Raw genomic sequence first — 18,935 nt, 5'->3', positions numbered from 1 at the left:
TCTTTTAGATAAAAAAATTTTTTTATGAATGTCAAAGTTTAACATCTTTCTGTAAAGACATAATATAATCAAATGTGCGTTGTTGCACATAACTTTTTAAAATAAAGTTTTTTGTTGTATTTTTAAATATAAAGAATGATATGATAATTTAGCATTGAATATGGATTATTAGAAATACATTCGAGGTGTGACTCTTTGTTCTTTCATACGTTTAATAAATATGAACATCGAAAGCGTTTATGCTTAATAAGGATATAAGCAGGTAATTGGAAAGGTGAAATCAGCAAATTTCGTTGCTGCACCATTGTACAGAAATTTTTTTGCGTTTTATATCAATCAGCGGAATTTAGTATTGGCCTCACTTTATTCCACTCGAATTACCTTACAATAATCTAATTATAATAGTAAGTACGTCCAATTAACATAACATTCTCGCGGAACCCCACCGTGAAAACGCAATTCTAATTGATCACAACGGTACCCTGATGGCAAGTTCTCAAGGCGAACGCGTTTTTCAGAGTAAAAGCGAACTCCTACCGAAGGGGGAGACGAGAAATTTTATTTACATCCTTTTTACAATACGTTCTTACAGTTTCTATTATCATCTAATTGTTATCGCTTGAAATCCGGACAATTTTTCGATAAATAGTAATATGCATAACAATAATTTTAATGATTGATAAGAAGATGACGTGTCAATTCTCTTATACTATAATTCGATATTCGTGAAATTAAATAATGAGAATTGAAATAAAAAATCGAGAACCTCAGATCTTGCCGTCCATCTGCTCGAAAAATCAACATTTTTCACTTTTAAGATATCTTAAAGATCTTTCTCATCTCGTTTCATTTTCAAACTTGAAAAAAAGAGAATATAATAAAGCTGAAAATGTATCTGGACAATATATACAGCAAATATATTTTTATCAAAATTGCATTCTATTTTGTTATCAATTTATTAGAGTTTACCGTTGATGGAATATAAAAATACATGAGATCTATCGTTTTTATCTCTTAGACATATATATCTTTAATGATTAATTAAATATAATTAATGAAGAGATTGTGTCACACGTAGACAAAATAGAGTCTTAACTTTTAGACGTCAATATTAGCAGTTCTCGACTTCTGATTGCAATGGACGGTCTATTCGCGACGATCATCAGTCATAGTGTCGTCCACTTCGGAGAGAGTAGGCCACGTCGCGATTATAACAAGTTACTCAGTCGTCGACGTGTCCCATTCACGAATAAAATACAAGACCAACACGCAACCGGGACGAGCAATTGAGCTTGGAGTCAATCGTGTAACGTTCGTGACAACTCTTAATTGCTTATTTACATCAAAAATTAAATTCTACAGTGTAAAACAAATCTATCCTATAGGAGAACGTTAGTGTTTGTCAATTGAGTGATATACAATTTTATTGAGGTTCCATTGAATCATCAATGAATGATTGATCCCAAACTCCCTTACTCTTCGGTAGGCAAAGAGGGCAGGACTAGACGGCCTAGTAATAACCGAAGCTGATGTCATGTAACGGCGGCGCCACTCCCTGAGGCAGAGCATAGTCCCTGGCGAGCTGGTCCAGGATACCGCCACCGCTGCGAGTCTGCGGCTGGGAACGGCCGCCGCCGCCGTTCTGGCCGTTTGGCGGCGGGCTGAATTGAGCCGGTCCCTGATTGTAAAGCTGCGAGGCTGGCGCCGGCTCGTCGTAGGCTGGATTCTGCAGCAAGGACTGTCGCGGTGCTTGGGGGGGTGCGGCAGCGGCCGGGGTGAAAATGGGCGGTTTGGGTAGCGCGGGTCTACTCGGGGCTACCTGCGCGGGGGCGTACACGGCTTGAGTGTGCGACTGTTGTTGATAAGCTGGACGAGATGCCGCCAACTGCCGCTGCTGTTGCTGCTGCTGCTGCTGCTGCTGCTGCTGCTGCTGTTGCTGCTGATACTCCTCATAAGCCTGCGCCTCGAGGGCCTCTTTGCTGGTGGTCTCGTCGAACAGAGTCGGCGGGGCAACGGTGATACCCTCACCAGCCGGCTGGAAGCCGTACTGGTTCGCGCCGTACTCGACTATGCGGACCTTGCCGGTATCATCAACGAAGCCATATTTGCCCTTAACATCGCCAGTCGGCAGTTTGGTCTCGATCTTGAAGGAGCCGTCCGCGCCCTCGAAACCGTACGTGTACGAGCCGTCCTCGTTGTGGCGATTGATCTGCTTCAAAATCGCAACTGGCGTTGGCTTTGGATTTGCCGGCGCGGCCGCTTGACGATCCGGTACGTCGTTAGCCGCGTAGCTACGCGGGGTTGGCTGGCTAGGTCGTTGGGAGTCATACTGGGCATAATCGTCAACGTAATTGCCGCCGGGTTGTCGGTACTGCTGTGCCGACACTGTCGACACTGCCAGCAGCGCGGCAAGCACCGTTGCTACCTGAAACGTCGAAGCACCTTTAATTCGTTTTACACGTTATTAATTAATAGACTATTAATTAACAGAACCAGAGGCTACTTTATTTATAATTAAAACAGCATTTAATTGTAATGTTTTTTCTTACGTCTTTTTAAATTATTATTTTAATTCTGTTCTGCTTTCTCAATTACAGACTTTTAATTTTTGTGCATACTACCGTACTATGAGTTTAAAAATTTATTAGTTAAAGTTTAGAGAAACGAAAAAAATTGCATTTAAAGGTTGTAATAATTTATACAGCAATAACTGGGAATTTTATAGTTTCTCTCTTTAGTGCCGCTAAATTTACTGATTTTTATGTTGCCATTCTTGAAACACTCGTCACATTTTTTGCAAGCAAGAGAAACAGCGTCGAGGGCTCGATACTTTACTCGATGAGTAAAACAACAATTTTTTGCCTATGGTACAAGGGTGGATATGTAGCGTCACGAAGTTATGAACCGTTAACTTTATGTGAAATGCAATCATGAGATCATCGTGCGACAACGCGTGAACTTAAAACTATCCAAGATATCGAGAACCTTAATCGCCAGATGCGATAGGGTTGCGACACGATCGAGAATAGATCGCGAGGAAACTCGAAAGATATCGGATTCTGCGATCGCTCGTTGTTAGCAAAACGAGTCTCGGGATCCGCGCACATTGACATGGAGAAAATCGATAAATCAATTTATTAATCATTCATGCGTACTCTCTCTTTCCCGTGCGCATGTTGACTCTAAAATTAGCGAGAAATAATTAATTAATTCATTCGATTTGCATGGTATGCTTCCTGTAACTCGAAATGAGCGAACGTGGAATACCGAGAAAAGGCGTTTAAACCAGACTTAATTAACCAACTCGAATTAATCGCACTAACTGTTAATTAAATCTCCGCCTCATGAAAATTATCTGCTTTTATCATATCACCATTTATTGCAATATTTATGTTTCGTCATTATCTTTTATCGACCTATTAGTATAAATTCCTCTATTTCTCAATATAGCAGCTATTTTACATATCACGCAAATATTTGCGCGTTGCTAGCTCAATATTAATTTATAATCCTTATTTCTATTTTATGTATTTTAACTACGATTAGTTTTCTATCTTTTTTTTATATGCTTGTTCTATAAGCAAGTTTAAATTACTGGATAAGAATAATGCATTTCTTTTTCTCTTTCTGTTTTTATGCAATCTCTTTATAAAAGAAAAATAAAATAAAAAATGATTTGAAAGTGCAGAATATTTCTGCCACAGAAAAACAGATAGAAGTATGAAAAAAGAATTATTTAATGTCTTACATGACTACATTACGGCATAGAAGTTAATTAACCAGTTGGTTAACCGATCTAATGCAGTCGACCTCGAGAATTGTTCATATTCTCGTCGGTAATCGCACGCGACCGCAGCCGAGCATAATGATGAATTATATAATCCTCTTTCCGCAAGCGTCAGTAGGCGCGCTATAAAAATAAATGCGTCTCGCACGGCTCATAATAGGTGAAACCTTAATAAATTTTTCCGCGATGTGGAAGAAAGTAGGAAACGGGATCACAAGAGTTGCGCAACGCGACCAAGCCTATTCGTTGATGCCAGCCGTTTTCGATCGTTTCGCTTCTTGCCGCGAATTTAACGAATTTAATTTTCAACAGTTAGAATCCTGATATTCCTAAATAATAATAAAAGAAAAATATAAGACAAAATAAATTTTTAATGAATTGATGCGAAAATTCGACGAGGATTGTAGCCAGATGTTCTTCAATCCTAATCTTGAGATTCCTTTGAGAATCGCTTTTAACAATGCATTGCACGAATTTGTAACTTCTATAATAAACTGCGACATGATTCTTTGATCGCAATAATTTCATAAAATAATTTTTTTTATGACAAGCGTAAAAACACAGGGGATGGAGAATCGAGAGAAGTGTAAGTACTGTTACTTGAGAAAGATAAATGAAATGAATTCTTCAGGACTTCTAGAATGAAATTTCCAAGCTCACAATACGGATATGCCACTGATCACAGTCACAATCACATCACACACGATTTCCAATCGCTCGCGCTCGCGTTTTTCGAGGCAAGAATTTGGCGAGAAGTAAGACTAACAACTCATGAAGAGAACAATGACGATAACGATGATGCTGATGATGCACTCGGATACATACCGTCGCGAGGGTGTGCATCGTGTTTCCCGGCGGTGTCGATGGTTGTGTTAGTGTGTGTGAATGTAAGTAGGCAGCGAGGCTAGAGTACCGACGATTGCTCGAACTGAGGCCCTCATATACCTTACTGGAGCCCCCCCGTTCCTGCCAACCCCCCGCTTCCTCTCACTGCACTCCTGTCCGCTCCGGGGGACTTTCACTATCTATTCGACTCCTGTACGTATGTACGGTCGCCTTGTCTCGTTACAGCACCTTATATCCCTTAAATATTCTCCACCAGCCTTCTCTGGTTTTCTCGGGAATCTGGAAAATCGCTCGGTTGCGATTTTCCAGACTCCATCGCTCGGTTGATTAATCCGCGGATCGATTACGGCTAGAATTTCATCATTAAGAGCATTATAGTGCTCGAATCAAGCTACTTTGAAAGATTATCTATCGTATTCTATCGTTTCTATCGTATTTTACTCACTGTTAAAAATGGGGGGTGACTTGGGAAATCGATATAGCAAAAATTGAAAAAAATTTCCTTTGTCTTTCGACATCTTTTTGAACAAGCGACTCACTTAGAAATTGTTAATCGATACCGATGTTGACGATCATGTAACTTGTCCAGACGAAAAATTGGATCGGTTTTGTGAAACTGGTGTGCCAAGTTTCTAAAGTGAGATATTATGTAAAACTGGCAATAGGTACAGATCGGGGCCACGAAAGAGAAATTACGAGGGAGCGCTGTTTCAAATAATTTGAGTGCCCTCGTTCTTATCACTGATCACTGTTTCGCCTCCCAATTGCGGGGCCGAAAGCTGTAAAAAACGAGCTATTTTATCTACGCCATGTCGTTCAGTCCTTCCGCAGCAGCGAAGCCATTTTAAATCCAGTTCATTGGACCACCAACTTGACAGGTTTTATATATATATAAAAATTTAAATATTTCTTAGATCGCAGATATTACGATGTTTCACAACGCTCGAAAAGTAAAATAAATACTATTATATTTTATAATTTAGAAATATTTTTTGTAAACTTTTAATCAATCTATAATCAAGTGTGAAATATTATTAATATACTTTCTGAAGGGTTAAATTTTTATTTACTGAAGTAAAGAATATCTCATGTGAGTATCATAACGCATACTTGACCATCAGCTATTAAAGTTAATGAGTAGATGTAAGTTTCTTTACGGACTATGCTACTGAAGTATTTCCCATCGAAATCGCACTTCCTGTGAACACGTAAATTGTACGGGATCGTACGTACGAGGATCAAGTGTAATTGACCGCAATTCGAAGCATCGAGCTTACGTAATATCAATCTCAACAATACGTTCTGCCCCGCGACACTCACTCTCGTTCATGCTCAAGTAGTATCTCGAAAAAGAGAAAGTGTTATTACATATCGCCCCGCCCTGATTTGATTATACATATTCGCCATAGATCAAATATCGATCACAGCAAAATTATAAAGAAATATCTTTTTATATTCCCAATTACCATTATTATGTTAACATATAATAATTTTCGCAAATAGAATATGGAGATATGTAGAATTTTTCACTGGTAGAATATGTATTTTTGGATTATAAGTGGAAGAAAGAGAGTTGAAATACGAATAACCTTTGACGATCGTACGACGGTAGTCTGGTCTCCGTTAGATTCCGCATAGTCTGAAAATGGAGAGCGCGGCATTGAGTCTCAAAATATAACGGCATGACTCCCGTTCGTCTCCTTGAAACTGACCGAACGCAAGGTTGAGCAGCGATTCGGTAAAATGGAGTACGGCCTTTGCAGGGGCCGGACGGCCGGTCACTCATGATGTTTTCACCGGAGTTTACGAAACGTGCCGCGAATCGCATAGGTTCCGCCTGTGAAATTATGCGGTGGATCGGCATTTTGTAACTTTCTATCGGCATATTAGACGGCTGGCCAACCGCTCGACCGATATTCCCTTATTTCGTTAGCTAATTTTTCCCGCCACGTCACGCGCCAATTAATGACTGATAATATGTCGGCGAATTCGCGCTCGTCGACCCTTTTTAACATCATTTTACCTAATTATTTTACTTGACAATTTATGAAATTGTATTGAGACGTATGAAATTGTGTAGTGTTAATAAAATATTTAATAGAGTAATATAATATAGATATTTGTGCTCACTTGTACGCGCAAAGTATATTTATAAGAACGATGTGTGAATATATGAGATATAAATATACATATTTAAAAAATGAGGAAAGAATTAAGGGAAGAGAAACGTTTTCATTTTTCATACTCTTATAATGCAATTGTCTTCAAGGTTCTCGAAGTGATTACGTTGGTACTGTTTAACGATGACTTCCACAAGACGTACCCCACGCTTAAGACTCATAATAATTATTCCTGAACAACCCAGATTATGTCTGCATTTACAGTTTCGTTTCGCTGAAGATTTGTCTCGCGGCGGGTTCCAATGCCATTTGGTGAAAGGGAACAAAATATCGGTCATTTTTTTGTATCCACCAAAAAAAGAATTTTAATTTTATAACTAACAGATTAATTTATTGGTTTTGGCCATTGGTTTTGCTTTTATCAAATTATCTATTCTTAGTTTTAGCTTCACAAAATCTCGTTAAATTAATTGATGACATTTAAACGATGGCGATTAATACTTGTTTTATATCCCTTTGATATATAAAATATAAAAATATTATTTATATCGCTAATAATAATAAATATTTAAAAAAACGAATATACCTCATCATAAACTTCTTTTTAATTCGATTAATAATATCCAATCATGAGCATGTACATATTACAGAATTCTGTATAATTTGCTGTGAAGTATGCAAATCTCGCCTTTCACAAGTCGCTCTCTTCGAAAAGCCGCACTGCCGCTAGCCCTGACATTTACTAATATAGATCATCTCAGGTCGAATTAGTTCCTTGATATGCGATCGTAGGACGTACAGCAATGGTGCTTATGATAACGCATTTCTCTTGCATCTCGCTGCGCCGTTCCCCTATTTTTATTGTGTAACTATTACGAGCGTTGCTGCAATGATTTGCAACAGACATCTATCGACGCTCTTACCACAACTAGGCCAACAATGAGATGTCAACGTAATTATGAAAAACGTTTGGCTGCCGAGCCTGACGATTTTCTCAATTATCGAAATATTTTTTTAACGGACTGACGGTGATTCTTTTATTCGCCTAGTAGCTTCCTCCGATTAATGTTACGACGCTTTCTATTTTTATGCAACAATCGAAATTACCTGCTTAACGATAACTCGTTCACACAGTTTGTTCTGGAACTGGATCTCCGTTCCACAAAAACTCGATGGTGTTCGCTGTAAGAGAAGGTGATTAGCGTCTATCTAAAACGTAAAAGTCGTTCTGTCGTCGAAGCACGCGCCACGTATGTTTAAAAAAAAAAAGGAACCGGTATGGATACAATTATGTATAAATTATTTTATTTACACACTATTAATTATTATATCTATGTTATGCTTCTAAGGTGTAAATTCAATATTGAGAAATTATATATAAATAAAATTATTTTTTAAATAATTTTTCTAAAAGTTACATTTTTATTGAGATATATAATATAGAACATATTAATTAATCAAAACTATATTATCATTTTTATCGTAGCATTAATTGAAATAATTTTATTAAGAATTATATGAAGAATTTCAATATTAAAAAATTAACAGTATCCTCGATGAATATTAACGGTAATGAAAAAATTTATCTTATATGAAGAAAATATAATATTTTTCACATTTATTTACATTATATAACATATTAAATTTTACTTTTCAGCCTGTGAAATCAGTACGAGTAAAGACATTGTCCTAATTGTAATTAATTGTAATTTATTTCAGAGAATCATACGTGTGAATTTTCGATGGAACAAATAATCATTAGTAGTAAGTGACGAAATAAATGTTAATTCTCTTCTATTGAATCTTTCTTTTTTTTTTTTGTTACATAACACTTACAATAAATTCCAATGCAGTAAATATAAATTGAAAAAGATTAATAAAATTTGAACTGTTAAGAAAAATATAATTATCTTTATGCAATATTATATCGTATTTTAATAAGAGATACAAATGACTTTTGGCTGACTTAGCGCGAATCGACTCGTATTATAATTACGTGGTTGCGACAAAAAGAGGAAAGTTATACGTGTTCATTACTCCGATAAAGGAAAGCAAGTTCCACCAACATCTGGCGCACCGGACCGTCGCACCACGCCTTGCATCAGAATGTCTCGAGAGTGAACGCGGAATCGCGATATTGCACGCGTGTCGCCCCGCGATAAAATACGTGTCGCAGACAAGGGAATGAAAAGTCGATTACCAGAATTGACAAGTCATTATGTGTAACGCTTACGTATATTTTTCTTTTTAAGAAAAATTCTCTTAAAAAAAAAAAAATCCTTTTCTTAATCCTTTTTTTAAATATCACCACAAAAAATGCATGAGCATTGTACATTTGCAACGCATTATGGTAATTAATAATTGTTCGATATTAGACATTAAATATGATTTAATGATAAATAAATCGATTTTATTTTTCCAATATATTTTATATATAGATACCTTTATTTTAATCACTTGTATATTATTTATAAATATGTTAGCTTAATAATCAATTTGATTTTTTAACTTTTTCTATATTTGCGGTAATCTAAAGAAAGTGTTGCAGCGAAACTTTTCTCTTATAAAATGCCTGATGCCTATATTTGTAATTGATACATATATACTCGATTGAGCGGTATAAGCCGATGGAATCGAGTAGATCACGGATTATATTGTGAAAGGTGGTCTTAGGTGAAGTAGTCCGTGGCACTCTCCACGTATCAGGTATGCGCAACGTGTAAGTTCCATGCGTGGAGATTAGGATCCTAAACCAGAAGCTGAAACGCAATGCTGGCACGAGTCAGTAGTTCCTATTAATATTCGCACCTATCATCATGAAAGAATAAAAGAGCACCAAAAAGAGGAGCGATCTATATATTTTATTTTATTAAATATATATTACATCTTTCCTATATTATATATATTAAAATTATATATCTTAATTAGTATCATTTACAGAAAAATTTTTTGTCATTCTTGTCAACGATCCATATAACTGTTTAATTAAAATTAATTTTTTATATGGAATTAATGTTATAAAGTAAATCCTCAAGAATTTCTTTATAATAAAATCATTCATATTTAGAATTCATAGTATGAAAGTATGAAGTATCCGTAGTAGAATTCATGAATATGAAATATATTTTTATGCATCCATTATAATAATATAAAGATCAGACATTTGTCATGAATTATGATTGTATAAATGATAATGTGCAAAAGATGAGGACTGTTGAAAATTGAGAATTTAGAGAAGAGATTTTTTTTTACGAAAAAAAATCGAGCGGCGAATTTGATCCACTGCATGTGGATCTTTATTGTACACGCATTCGGAAAGGTCGAGTGCGAAGGTAGCATGTTAAGATGTTACACAACGATAAAATTCTTGGGTGTGTCTCGATGTAGCCCGATGGCGTTCCTCGTATGTCAGGAAAAAATGTTAATTGCATTTTCAATCATTAAATAAGGACTTAGGGATCTCCATAATCGGTGAATGCACCTAGTATATGCAATTTAAATTCACTGGCATTGAATAGATTGTTTGGTTATGTATTGATGAATATCATTACAAACCGAGTCCAAGTCATTCAACAAATTGATTCTTCAGGTTGTCAAACCTTCGCTATCTCACGGTTACATCCTATTTTACCTCATGCGACATTGTATAACTTATTCAAATGTCACATATGATACACCATGCGTTTAAATACGATTAAGATGTTGATCTCAAGTTACTTGCTAGTGTAACATGCGCGAATATAATTTTAGATTTTTTTTTATGATTGTGAACTGTGAATTAATTTTACGCATATTCTTTTTTCTCTAAATCTAATATACATTATATATATATAAATGAAAAGAGTGGTGAGACACAAGCCAGTTGAAATTAAAAATTATTAAATTCATCATAGAAGAAATATAATTTTTCTACGAAAGAGATAGAGATTCCTAAGAGGCAAAAGAGATAGAGGAAACATCAGAGAAGAAGAGGTAGAAAATATTGAAGTCTCATTTGAGACTCGCAAAGGCAAATAAAATCTGAAATATGTTTAAATTAAAAAAAAAAATCACTTTAACTAAGTACCTTATTGATTATTCTATTTGTCACTAAATTATCAAATCAGGGTGCTATCAAAAATATTCCGATGACAATACTAACCAATTTTATGTGTAAAATTAAATAAATGTTCAGAGCAACAATGTCAAAATAGTCATAAATAATCTATATACACATGCACAATGTACGATTGTATGACTCCCTTTCTCTTTTCTTCCTCTTTCTTTATCGCTTGTAATTAACCGTGTAAGACGCCAATCCGGCATTGACGTCGATGTTGGTCGCGACGTGTCCTTGAGGACCGGCTGGAATTGCGGGCGAAGGATATGCGGATTGCAGCTGCTGACCTTGATACTGTGATTCATACTGCGATCGATATTGCGGTCGATATTCTGGCTGGAACCGCGGCCTCACCGTTGTCGGCTGGTAATTAACAGGCGGGTTATATCTGAAAAGTCGAAAAAAATTAACCGATTTAAGTGTTTTTTAATTTTTTCTTTTTTTATTTTTTACTCGGCGGCAGTAGCGGCGGCGACGACGGCGGCGGGCCCGGGCCCCCCGTCTGACGCCATGTCCACGCGCCCTGTCCATGCGCAATTTTTTTTTTATATCATCTTCATTATTTATCTTTTTGTAATTGTTTCTACTTCTCTTATATCTACTTCTCTATCTACTTGTTTATGTTACCGAATCCCACCGCCTCTGACTTCCCCTCCCCTTTCCCCTGCGCCCTCCGTTCCTCCCGCACATTCGCATCCTCCTCGGAGCTCCTGAGTTAGAACCGGCTTAGTATACCTACTCTTAGCCTTTGAGAGAGCAACTGTTCTATCGCTCCCATTTATACTCCATTCATTTTTAATCTTAATTCTCAATTTTTCAATTTTCTTTAATTCTAATTCTTTAATTCTAATTCCCGTTGAAGTGCGAAGGTACAACCGATTTCTCGTCAAGTTGAGCAAGTCACGATCTCTCTGTACTTTCGAGTGATTCACTTGACATTTAACCCGCTCATTATCTTCTTGCGTTCTCCGCGGCAAATCTATCTTCTCGTGCGGATTTTAATCCGGTTAATTTGGTTTGGGAAAATTGATAAATTCTCTGTTAATCCATTAACCAAAATTGAAAACCTTAATCCAGAGATCCAATAATTCCCAATAAGATCCAATAATTCCCAACCATTTCAAATTTTCATCTTTAGAAATCAAATTTCATCTTTAGTGTATACTTAAATTTGAAATAAACTTTGAATTTTTGTATATTAATAATGTTAATGATGATTAAAAGACGACTTAAAATTCATCGAAAAATTCCATGTTGAAATTGAGACAGGTATCTCCGGGATCAGCTGTATATTAAAATTTATTGCGACCCACCTCGGCTGATTGTAAGCTGCCGGTGCAGTTTGTTGCGGCGGATTGTAGGCGATTGGCTGTTGTCTGTATTTAGGTGCCAAATCGTAACGTTCCCCGTTGGTGAAACGCGGATCGGTGTGATAGATCGACGGATCCTCGCGATACTGTCCATCGTCTTCGGGCTCATTCGCGTTGCCGGCGATGCTGTTACCAGTCAAGGTTGGCGGGGGCACGTTTATCCCAGGACCGACCGGCTCGAAACCGCGTCTGGACGCGCCGTACTCGATCTCGCGAACATTTCCAGTATCGTCCACGAAACCGTACTTGCCATAAACCTCACCGTTCGGATATTTAGACTCGATCTTGTACGAGCCATCCGCCGCCTCAAAGCCGTAACTGTAGCTACCATCCTCGTTATGCCTGTCGGAAATTCATGGTCCAATTGTTATTAAAAATTATTCAACTTTCTCACATACATACACACACACACACACACACACATATATATACTGTAATTTATTAGTCATAGTAAATTAATAAAAAATAGTAAAATGTAAAGAATTAGAAGAAAAGAATATATTTGTCATGATAATGTAACTTTCACACAGAAACGAAATTCGAAGATATTCGTTGCGTTGTCGCTTTCATTCAGTTACGTAATACGAATTCAGAACTCACTTGTTTATCTGTTTTAAGATAGGTACTGGTGTAGTTACAGGATACGGTTGATTGTGCTGGGCAACCGCAAGGCCGAGGCAAAACAAGAGAAACAACACCTGGTGACACAAATTTGCATAAAAACAGTGGCATTCGGAACACTTTCCAATGGCCTCAAACACGCATTCGGCGAAAGTCGAATGACGCGAAGACGATGCATTATTATCATAATTTTTTGAGTATTTCTTTTCCTAATGAAATAAACAGCTATATCAATCCAAATTTTAAACAGCTACATGAATTTAGCATTCGAAGATACGGTGATTTATTTCTTCACAGAAAGAATACAACACTGGTTTGTCCGTTTATAATGACAACCTGATTGCTAACCATTGAAACGTAACTATCCCAGAACTTATTAACGTGATTACTATAATTTTTCTTCTATAGCTATAATTTTTTTAAAAAGATTTGCAATAATAATACAATATATTTCAACTGCAAGGCATTCGTACATATCATTTTTCACTGAAATTACTACAATTCTCATAAGACCGATTTTCTTAAAACACACACACACACACACACACACACACACACACACACACACACACACACACACACACACACACACACACACACACACACATACGGAATAAAAAAAAATGTTCATCTCGTAAATTCCAAACTATTGCGATAATTTCGATTGATAAATTCGATAAATGAATGCACATCGCAGAAAATATTTTTACGCTCCAATTATCGGAATTAAATTCAACCTCGAGAACATTTCTCTATATTATTATTCATGAATGAATGAAGCAGATGAGAGAGAAGAAAAAGGACTGACGATACTCACAGGAGGATGCATGTCTGGTTGTTGATGAGGCAGAAGTGATTGTGTTATAGGATCGCGTTATACGCCGAGCGAGTCTACTTATATAGGTCCCCTTCGGGAGCGGCGGGGCCCGCCCATGGGCCCGACCTCCGCCTCAACTTCAGCACGCGAGTTCGCCTTACAAAGAGATTGAAAATTTCTATTGCATCTTCTGGACTTGGCTAATTTTCATTCATTCACGAAAATATAACTCAATTTCGTGCACTAATTATTACAGTGAACCATATAATACGGATAGCTATGACTCACTGATCTATAATCAATGTTTACAAATAGGAATGCGTATTTTCCCACGATTTAAATTATTGCATTGGGATGGTTCGGAGTTATGTCTGCTCTTTCCAACTTTCTATGCTAATGCAAATGTGAATATGCTAATGCATTGGAATATAAATTAAACAGGTTTTTCTATTCTTGTTTTTTTTTAATATTATCATTAATTACTTCTTATGTAAATTATTTGTGAGTGCTTCTTTAAAATATTATCATTCTCTATGATAAATTGATACTTCGAATTCTTTTCTCTTGCACGTATAAATAGTTTTGATATCATTGGACGTTGTGGTTTCTGCCACTTATGGCTTGTAAATATTAATGTTAATGATTATAGTAGAATAGGCGTATAAGAATGATTATTTTTGTATAATAATTTTGTTATTAGTTCCTAGCCTGAAGAAATTTAACCAAGAAATTACATATTACCTTATAAAATGCATATTGCAATTGATGATAAGTAATTCTACCTCGACATTGCTTAAATGACTGACAGTCATGCAATGCAGCGTCATCGAGAGAAGCCCTTGACCACGCAAATCCTTGATTTTCAGATCTTAATTTCGCAATGTGAGACCCTCTTGTATTTTCATTTCAAGGATGTCTGCCTCTGTAAAATATGTATGTATCTTGCTGAAGATTTCTGTAACGGAAACACATTTCGACATAAGATATTCAAATGGCACAGATAGTATCATTTTTAATCATTAATCTCAAAAACTTTCTAATTAAAATTATTTTATTGGCGACAATTAAATATAATATTAAATTTATATCCATATTTATATACGTACATATCAGAAAAATAGAGTTCGCTATTTGAAAGCACATCTTTTTGAAGTACGTAAAATTTCATAGCATTCTACAAATATTTATTTTTGTTTATTAGCACCTGATAACAAATTGTTTTTAGTAGCTAGTAGTTTTTAGTTTTATAGCAATTATTTTTGACATTTAAAATTAATTATTGAACCGAATATATCCTTTTCAATATTATGATATCAAAAAATAAGATAATGCACGATATAACGTTACGATTTTATGATATACAATTGTACAAACGATAAAATCGGTTATGTAATTATACGAATCATTAGGTTAACCCAGAACTTTTTCGATCATACAAGAGAACATCTTGACATTTAATGTAGCAATAATAAGGGTGATGCGGAATATCACGGTGCAACATAGTAAAGTCTATTGCTTTTTCCACTTTACCGTATATGCTTCGTTGCCGTGAGAATCGTACGGTGTGAAAATAATAACATCGATAATACTAATACTCATCTCTAATTATCCCTCGCAACTGGATAATAATTCAGACGAATAATGTTCCTAAATAAACTTTGACTAAAATTTTATAAAAACTATCTCTCTTACTTTTTTTGGCACTGTTTAAATATTTTCGATTTTTTTTATAACTAATATGTTGTTTCTTTATTGAGGTTTGTTATGACAGATCGTTTCCGAAATTATTAAAAATGAAAGCGATCGATCAGGTAAATTTCTTTCAGGAAGTTATTTCTCTTTCTAAAAACGGCAGATTATTGTAAGGAAATATTGCACTGTTCTTATAGAACATGGCGGTGAAAGTATGCGAGGACAGTGCTCCGGAATTTACATTCGAGCAATGACAAACAAAGCAAACGGAATTCCTTCACAATTGAGTGACAGCCGTAACTAGAGAGTTTATTACTCATCTTATTGATCGCATGTCACACTCGTTATATCTTTATGCAACGTGATTGCGTATGTCGTAAGGTATAATTCTTACATGATAGCTCTCGCCGCGCGAATGACTATGTCAATGAAGACAATAAACATCCGCTTTTCACCAAAAACCTGCGAATCGATGCGGCAATTTCGAGACTGAAAGCAAATTTTATTTCCATCGAGTTTTCCATTCAGCAACATCGACTGATTGGGCACAACTATTTCTTCATGGATGTTATATAAGTGTGGTTTAAATTTACAAGTTGTTACACGTTCTCACGTACTTTTTATATCTTCTGTGATTCTTTTAGAATATTATTTGCATAACATAAAATTAGAAAAAAATATTGCTTTAAAATTTTTTCATCTAGAAAATAATTTTTTAATTATATTGATAATATTACCATCACATCAATATTATATAAAATAAAAGCTAATTTTAAATAGAATACGCTACTAACGCTACGTCGATAATTTGTGATATGAAGATTATAGAAGATAATTATTAGTTAGATTCCGATATGTGCTGATAATGTTACATCGCTGTTATATGCGATCGTGAATATTTTTTGTGAGCTTGATCGAAAGAGCACGAAGTTTATCGTCAACCCGTCAGGTATCGACACTGCGAGTGAATGCAAGACCAACGCCGAACTTCGAGCTTTCATCTCGACTTTGCTGCAAGAGGCAATCAATCGGTAGGCTGATTGGTACAATTCATATCTTTTAAGTAAAATAAATAATAGATATCTTGATATTTCAAGTTCTGGAAAAATATATCTTGAACTTATGAAAAACTTGTTAGAAAAATATCATTGATAATGAAACATTTCAAAAAATAAATAAAAAAATTGTCTTCTGAATTTATTTATTTTTCTAATTTTCAAATCTTAAAGAACATTTCTAACATTTATATCTTTTAAAATTTATATTTAATGTTTATATTTAAATGTTTAAATATAAATTTTTAAGGTTTAAAATATTAGCTTAGTTTTAATTTTTATTTTTTATGATAAGCGCGATAAACGCATGCACTTTCAGTTTACTTTTTATCTTCATAAAATGCGTAGACCGTGATGAAAAAATAATAGCATATGCGCTCGTATATTAATATCAACTCGTTTCTCGTTAGTCAATTTCGTATATCATACTCGGGAAGGCGAATACGCGCAGCAGGTATAAAAAATACGCGTGGCTCCGGAGTAATCAGAATTCACGAATTCTGATTACTCCGGAGCCACGCGTATTTTTTATACCTGCTGCGCGTATTCGCCTTCCCGAGTATGATATACGAAATTGAAATGTCACATAAAACAGATTAAGCTGATGTATAATAAAAGAACAATTATTATCCCCTCCTCTCGTTCTGAACGTTCCATTTATTTTATTATCGTATATATTTCATGGTGTATCCTACGTATGCCTATACTATTTCGAATTGCCATCGCAATAAACGTCAGTGTGTCGTCATATTAAAAATTTAAGCGACTTATGTGCTTTGGAAACGTTCTCTTGTTCCGAGAAGAAGAAGGAGGTTATCGGTCGAAGTGACCGAAAGGAAAGAACGATTTGACAATGAATACTCTCGTGGAAGACACTTGACTTTCTTGTTGCCCTTCTACTCGCGAATTACCGCCGCAAAGGAAAAGTCAGCATGGTTAAACCATTATTTTCTTTTCGCTTGTTCGCAATTTGCAACTACTCTCTTGTTCTCGTATCTCGCGTTTCACGTTCCAATATTTCAAGCACATTTAATGTAATTTACAATATCGGCGAGACACACAAACCGCGATAATAAGCTGCTGTCACTACTTTTTTAAGATGCTATCGTGATACAAATATACAACGATTACCGCGAATGATTGTGCTTACATTATATTCCTTATCTCTTCAAATTAACAATAAAGATAACGAAAAGTTTAAGCTATTGCTAATGGGGACGCGCAAAACATGTTTCCTCGCAGTTAATATTGAATTTAATAACTCGAGAAATCTTTAAACGTGATTTCTAGATAGACGATTCCGTGTAATTTTTCAGATGCGGCAAATTGAAGAGGAAGGAACGATGGCCCAGGCTTGATTATTACGGGAGTTTCGATTCCGACGCGTGGTGGTACGGGGACATAACAGCGCAATGGCGCTCGGCGTCATAATTAACTGCCGGCTCGGCGTCGTATACAGTACAGCGACTCGATTAATATTGTAGCCGTGTGCCAGTTGCGTGATTTCCCAGTAACGAGTCAGGTGCCATTTATTCCTGTATCATCCGCGGCCATCTGCAGCGCAGCTCTCTTCGGTCGCCGCCGTAACGCCGCGGTAACGCCGGTGTAATTTACAACGGCGCGAGCGTAAATAATGAAAATTTCCGACTGTCGAAGAGGACTATCTTCAAGATTTTTCGTGCTGCAGATAATGTTAACCGGGGGGCTACAATTATCGTTGGCTCTCGAGCTCTCGAATCAAGGATGAATCACGGCATTGGGGGGGATCCGGGCGCCGCGCCGATCCCGGCGACCGGTTCGACCTTTATTCAAATTATTTCGTCCCGATACATCATCATCATCGAGAGCCAATTATTGTTCGTCCCGCGCCGTATTCCATTTGTAATTAAATTGCACCTGCAATTGAATTTCCTTCTGCCTCGCTTCGCCGCGAACGAACGGTCCTCCGTGCGTGTGACGTTAATAATATGTCAGCGCCGATTCGTGCGCATACAAAGATGCCAATTACGATTGTTAGTCGTCGAAAAAGACGTCGCGATCGAAAGCTTGAGTCGGTATATCAAGATATTTTCTGTCATGGGAAAAAAAAACGGAAACAGCGCAGCTTTTATCAATTATTAATTATGCGTTTGGACCGCAATTATTGCGAACTGGCACGTGGGCGTGCTGGTCATAAATAAGATCTCATGAATTTCCCATTGTTAATAAATCGAGCCATTTGTAATTCCAGTTGCCGCCCGGATGTCAATTAGCAATTATTAGGCAGTTGAGAAAGCGACAGATCGCGACGCCGGAACTCGAAGAATATGCGAAGGACAGCTTAACTTTCTTGCCAGATATTTCTTTGATTCACTCCTGATTGCGAGTCGGGAGTTACTTAAATGCGAAATCATCATGGATTATAAACAAAATTATTCCCAAGAGTAAGCGACGACACGTAAGTATCTTATTACGCGTATCTTTTTCATTAAATGAATAAATGAAAGCAACGATGAAGAGTCAAGTATAATACTTTCGTGTCGATAATT

The 18,935-nt window shown here is 36.3% G+C and overlaps 2 protein-coding genes across 2 annotated transcripts; both read right to left on the bottom strand.

The window, feature by feature from the left end:
• Positions 1 to 345: 345 nt before the first annotated feature.
• On the bottom strand, positions 346 to 4,862 carry Cpr97Ea (cuticular protein 97Ea). Its single transcript, XM_011636032.3, has 2 exons — positions 4,613 to 4,862; positions 346 to 2,425 (listed from the first exon to the last, which is right to left on the bottom strand). Exons 1-2 carry the CDS (start codon positions 4,628 to 4,630, stop codon positions 1,511 to 1,513), a joined length of 933 nt encoding a protein of 310 aa, XP_011634334.2. The 5' UTR covers positions 4,631 to 4,862; the 3' UTR covers positions 346 to 1,510.
• A 4,732-nt stretch (positions 4,863 to 9,594) lies between these two features.
• CPR27 (cuticular protein 27) lies at positions 9,595 to 13,793 on the bottom strand. The gene is made up of 4 exons (XM_011636031.3): positions 13,661 to 13,793; positions 12,823 to 12,920; positions 12,166 to 12,564; positions 9,595 to 11,240 (listed from the first exon to the last, which is right to left on the bottom strand). The coding sequence occupies exons 1-4, from the start codon at positions 13,670 to 13,672 to the stop codon at positions 11,018 to 11,020; spliced, it is 732 nt and encodes a 243-aa protein (XP_011634333.2). The 5' UTR covers positions 13,673 to 13,793; the 3' UTR covers positions 9,595 to 11,017.
• Positions 13,794 to 18,935: the final 5,142 nt, after the last annotated feature.

This window comes from Pogonomyrmex barbatus, unplaced genomic scaffold, assembly GCF_055798465.1.
Source record: "Pogonomyrmex barbatus isolate J1 unplaced genomic scaffold, ASM5579846v1 scaffold1, whole genome shotgun sequence".
Taxonomy (NCBI): domain Eukaryota; kingdom Metazoa; phylum Arthropoda; class Insecta; order Hymenoptera; family Formicidae; genus Pogonomyrmex; species Pogonomyrmex barbatus.
The sequence above is the reverse complement of the archived record's forward strand: the minus strand, read 5'-3'. Positions and strand labels throughout refer to the sequence as shown.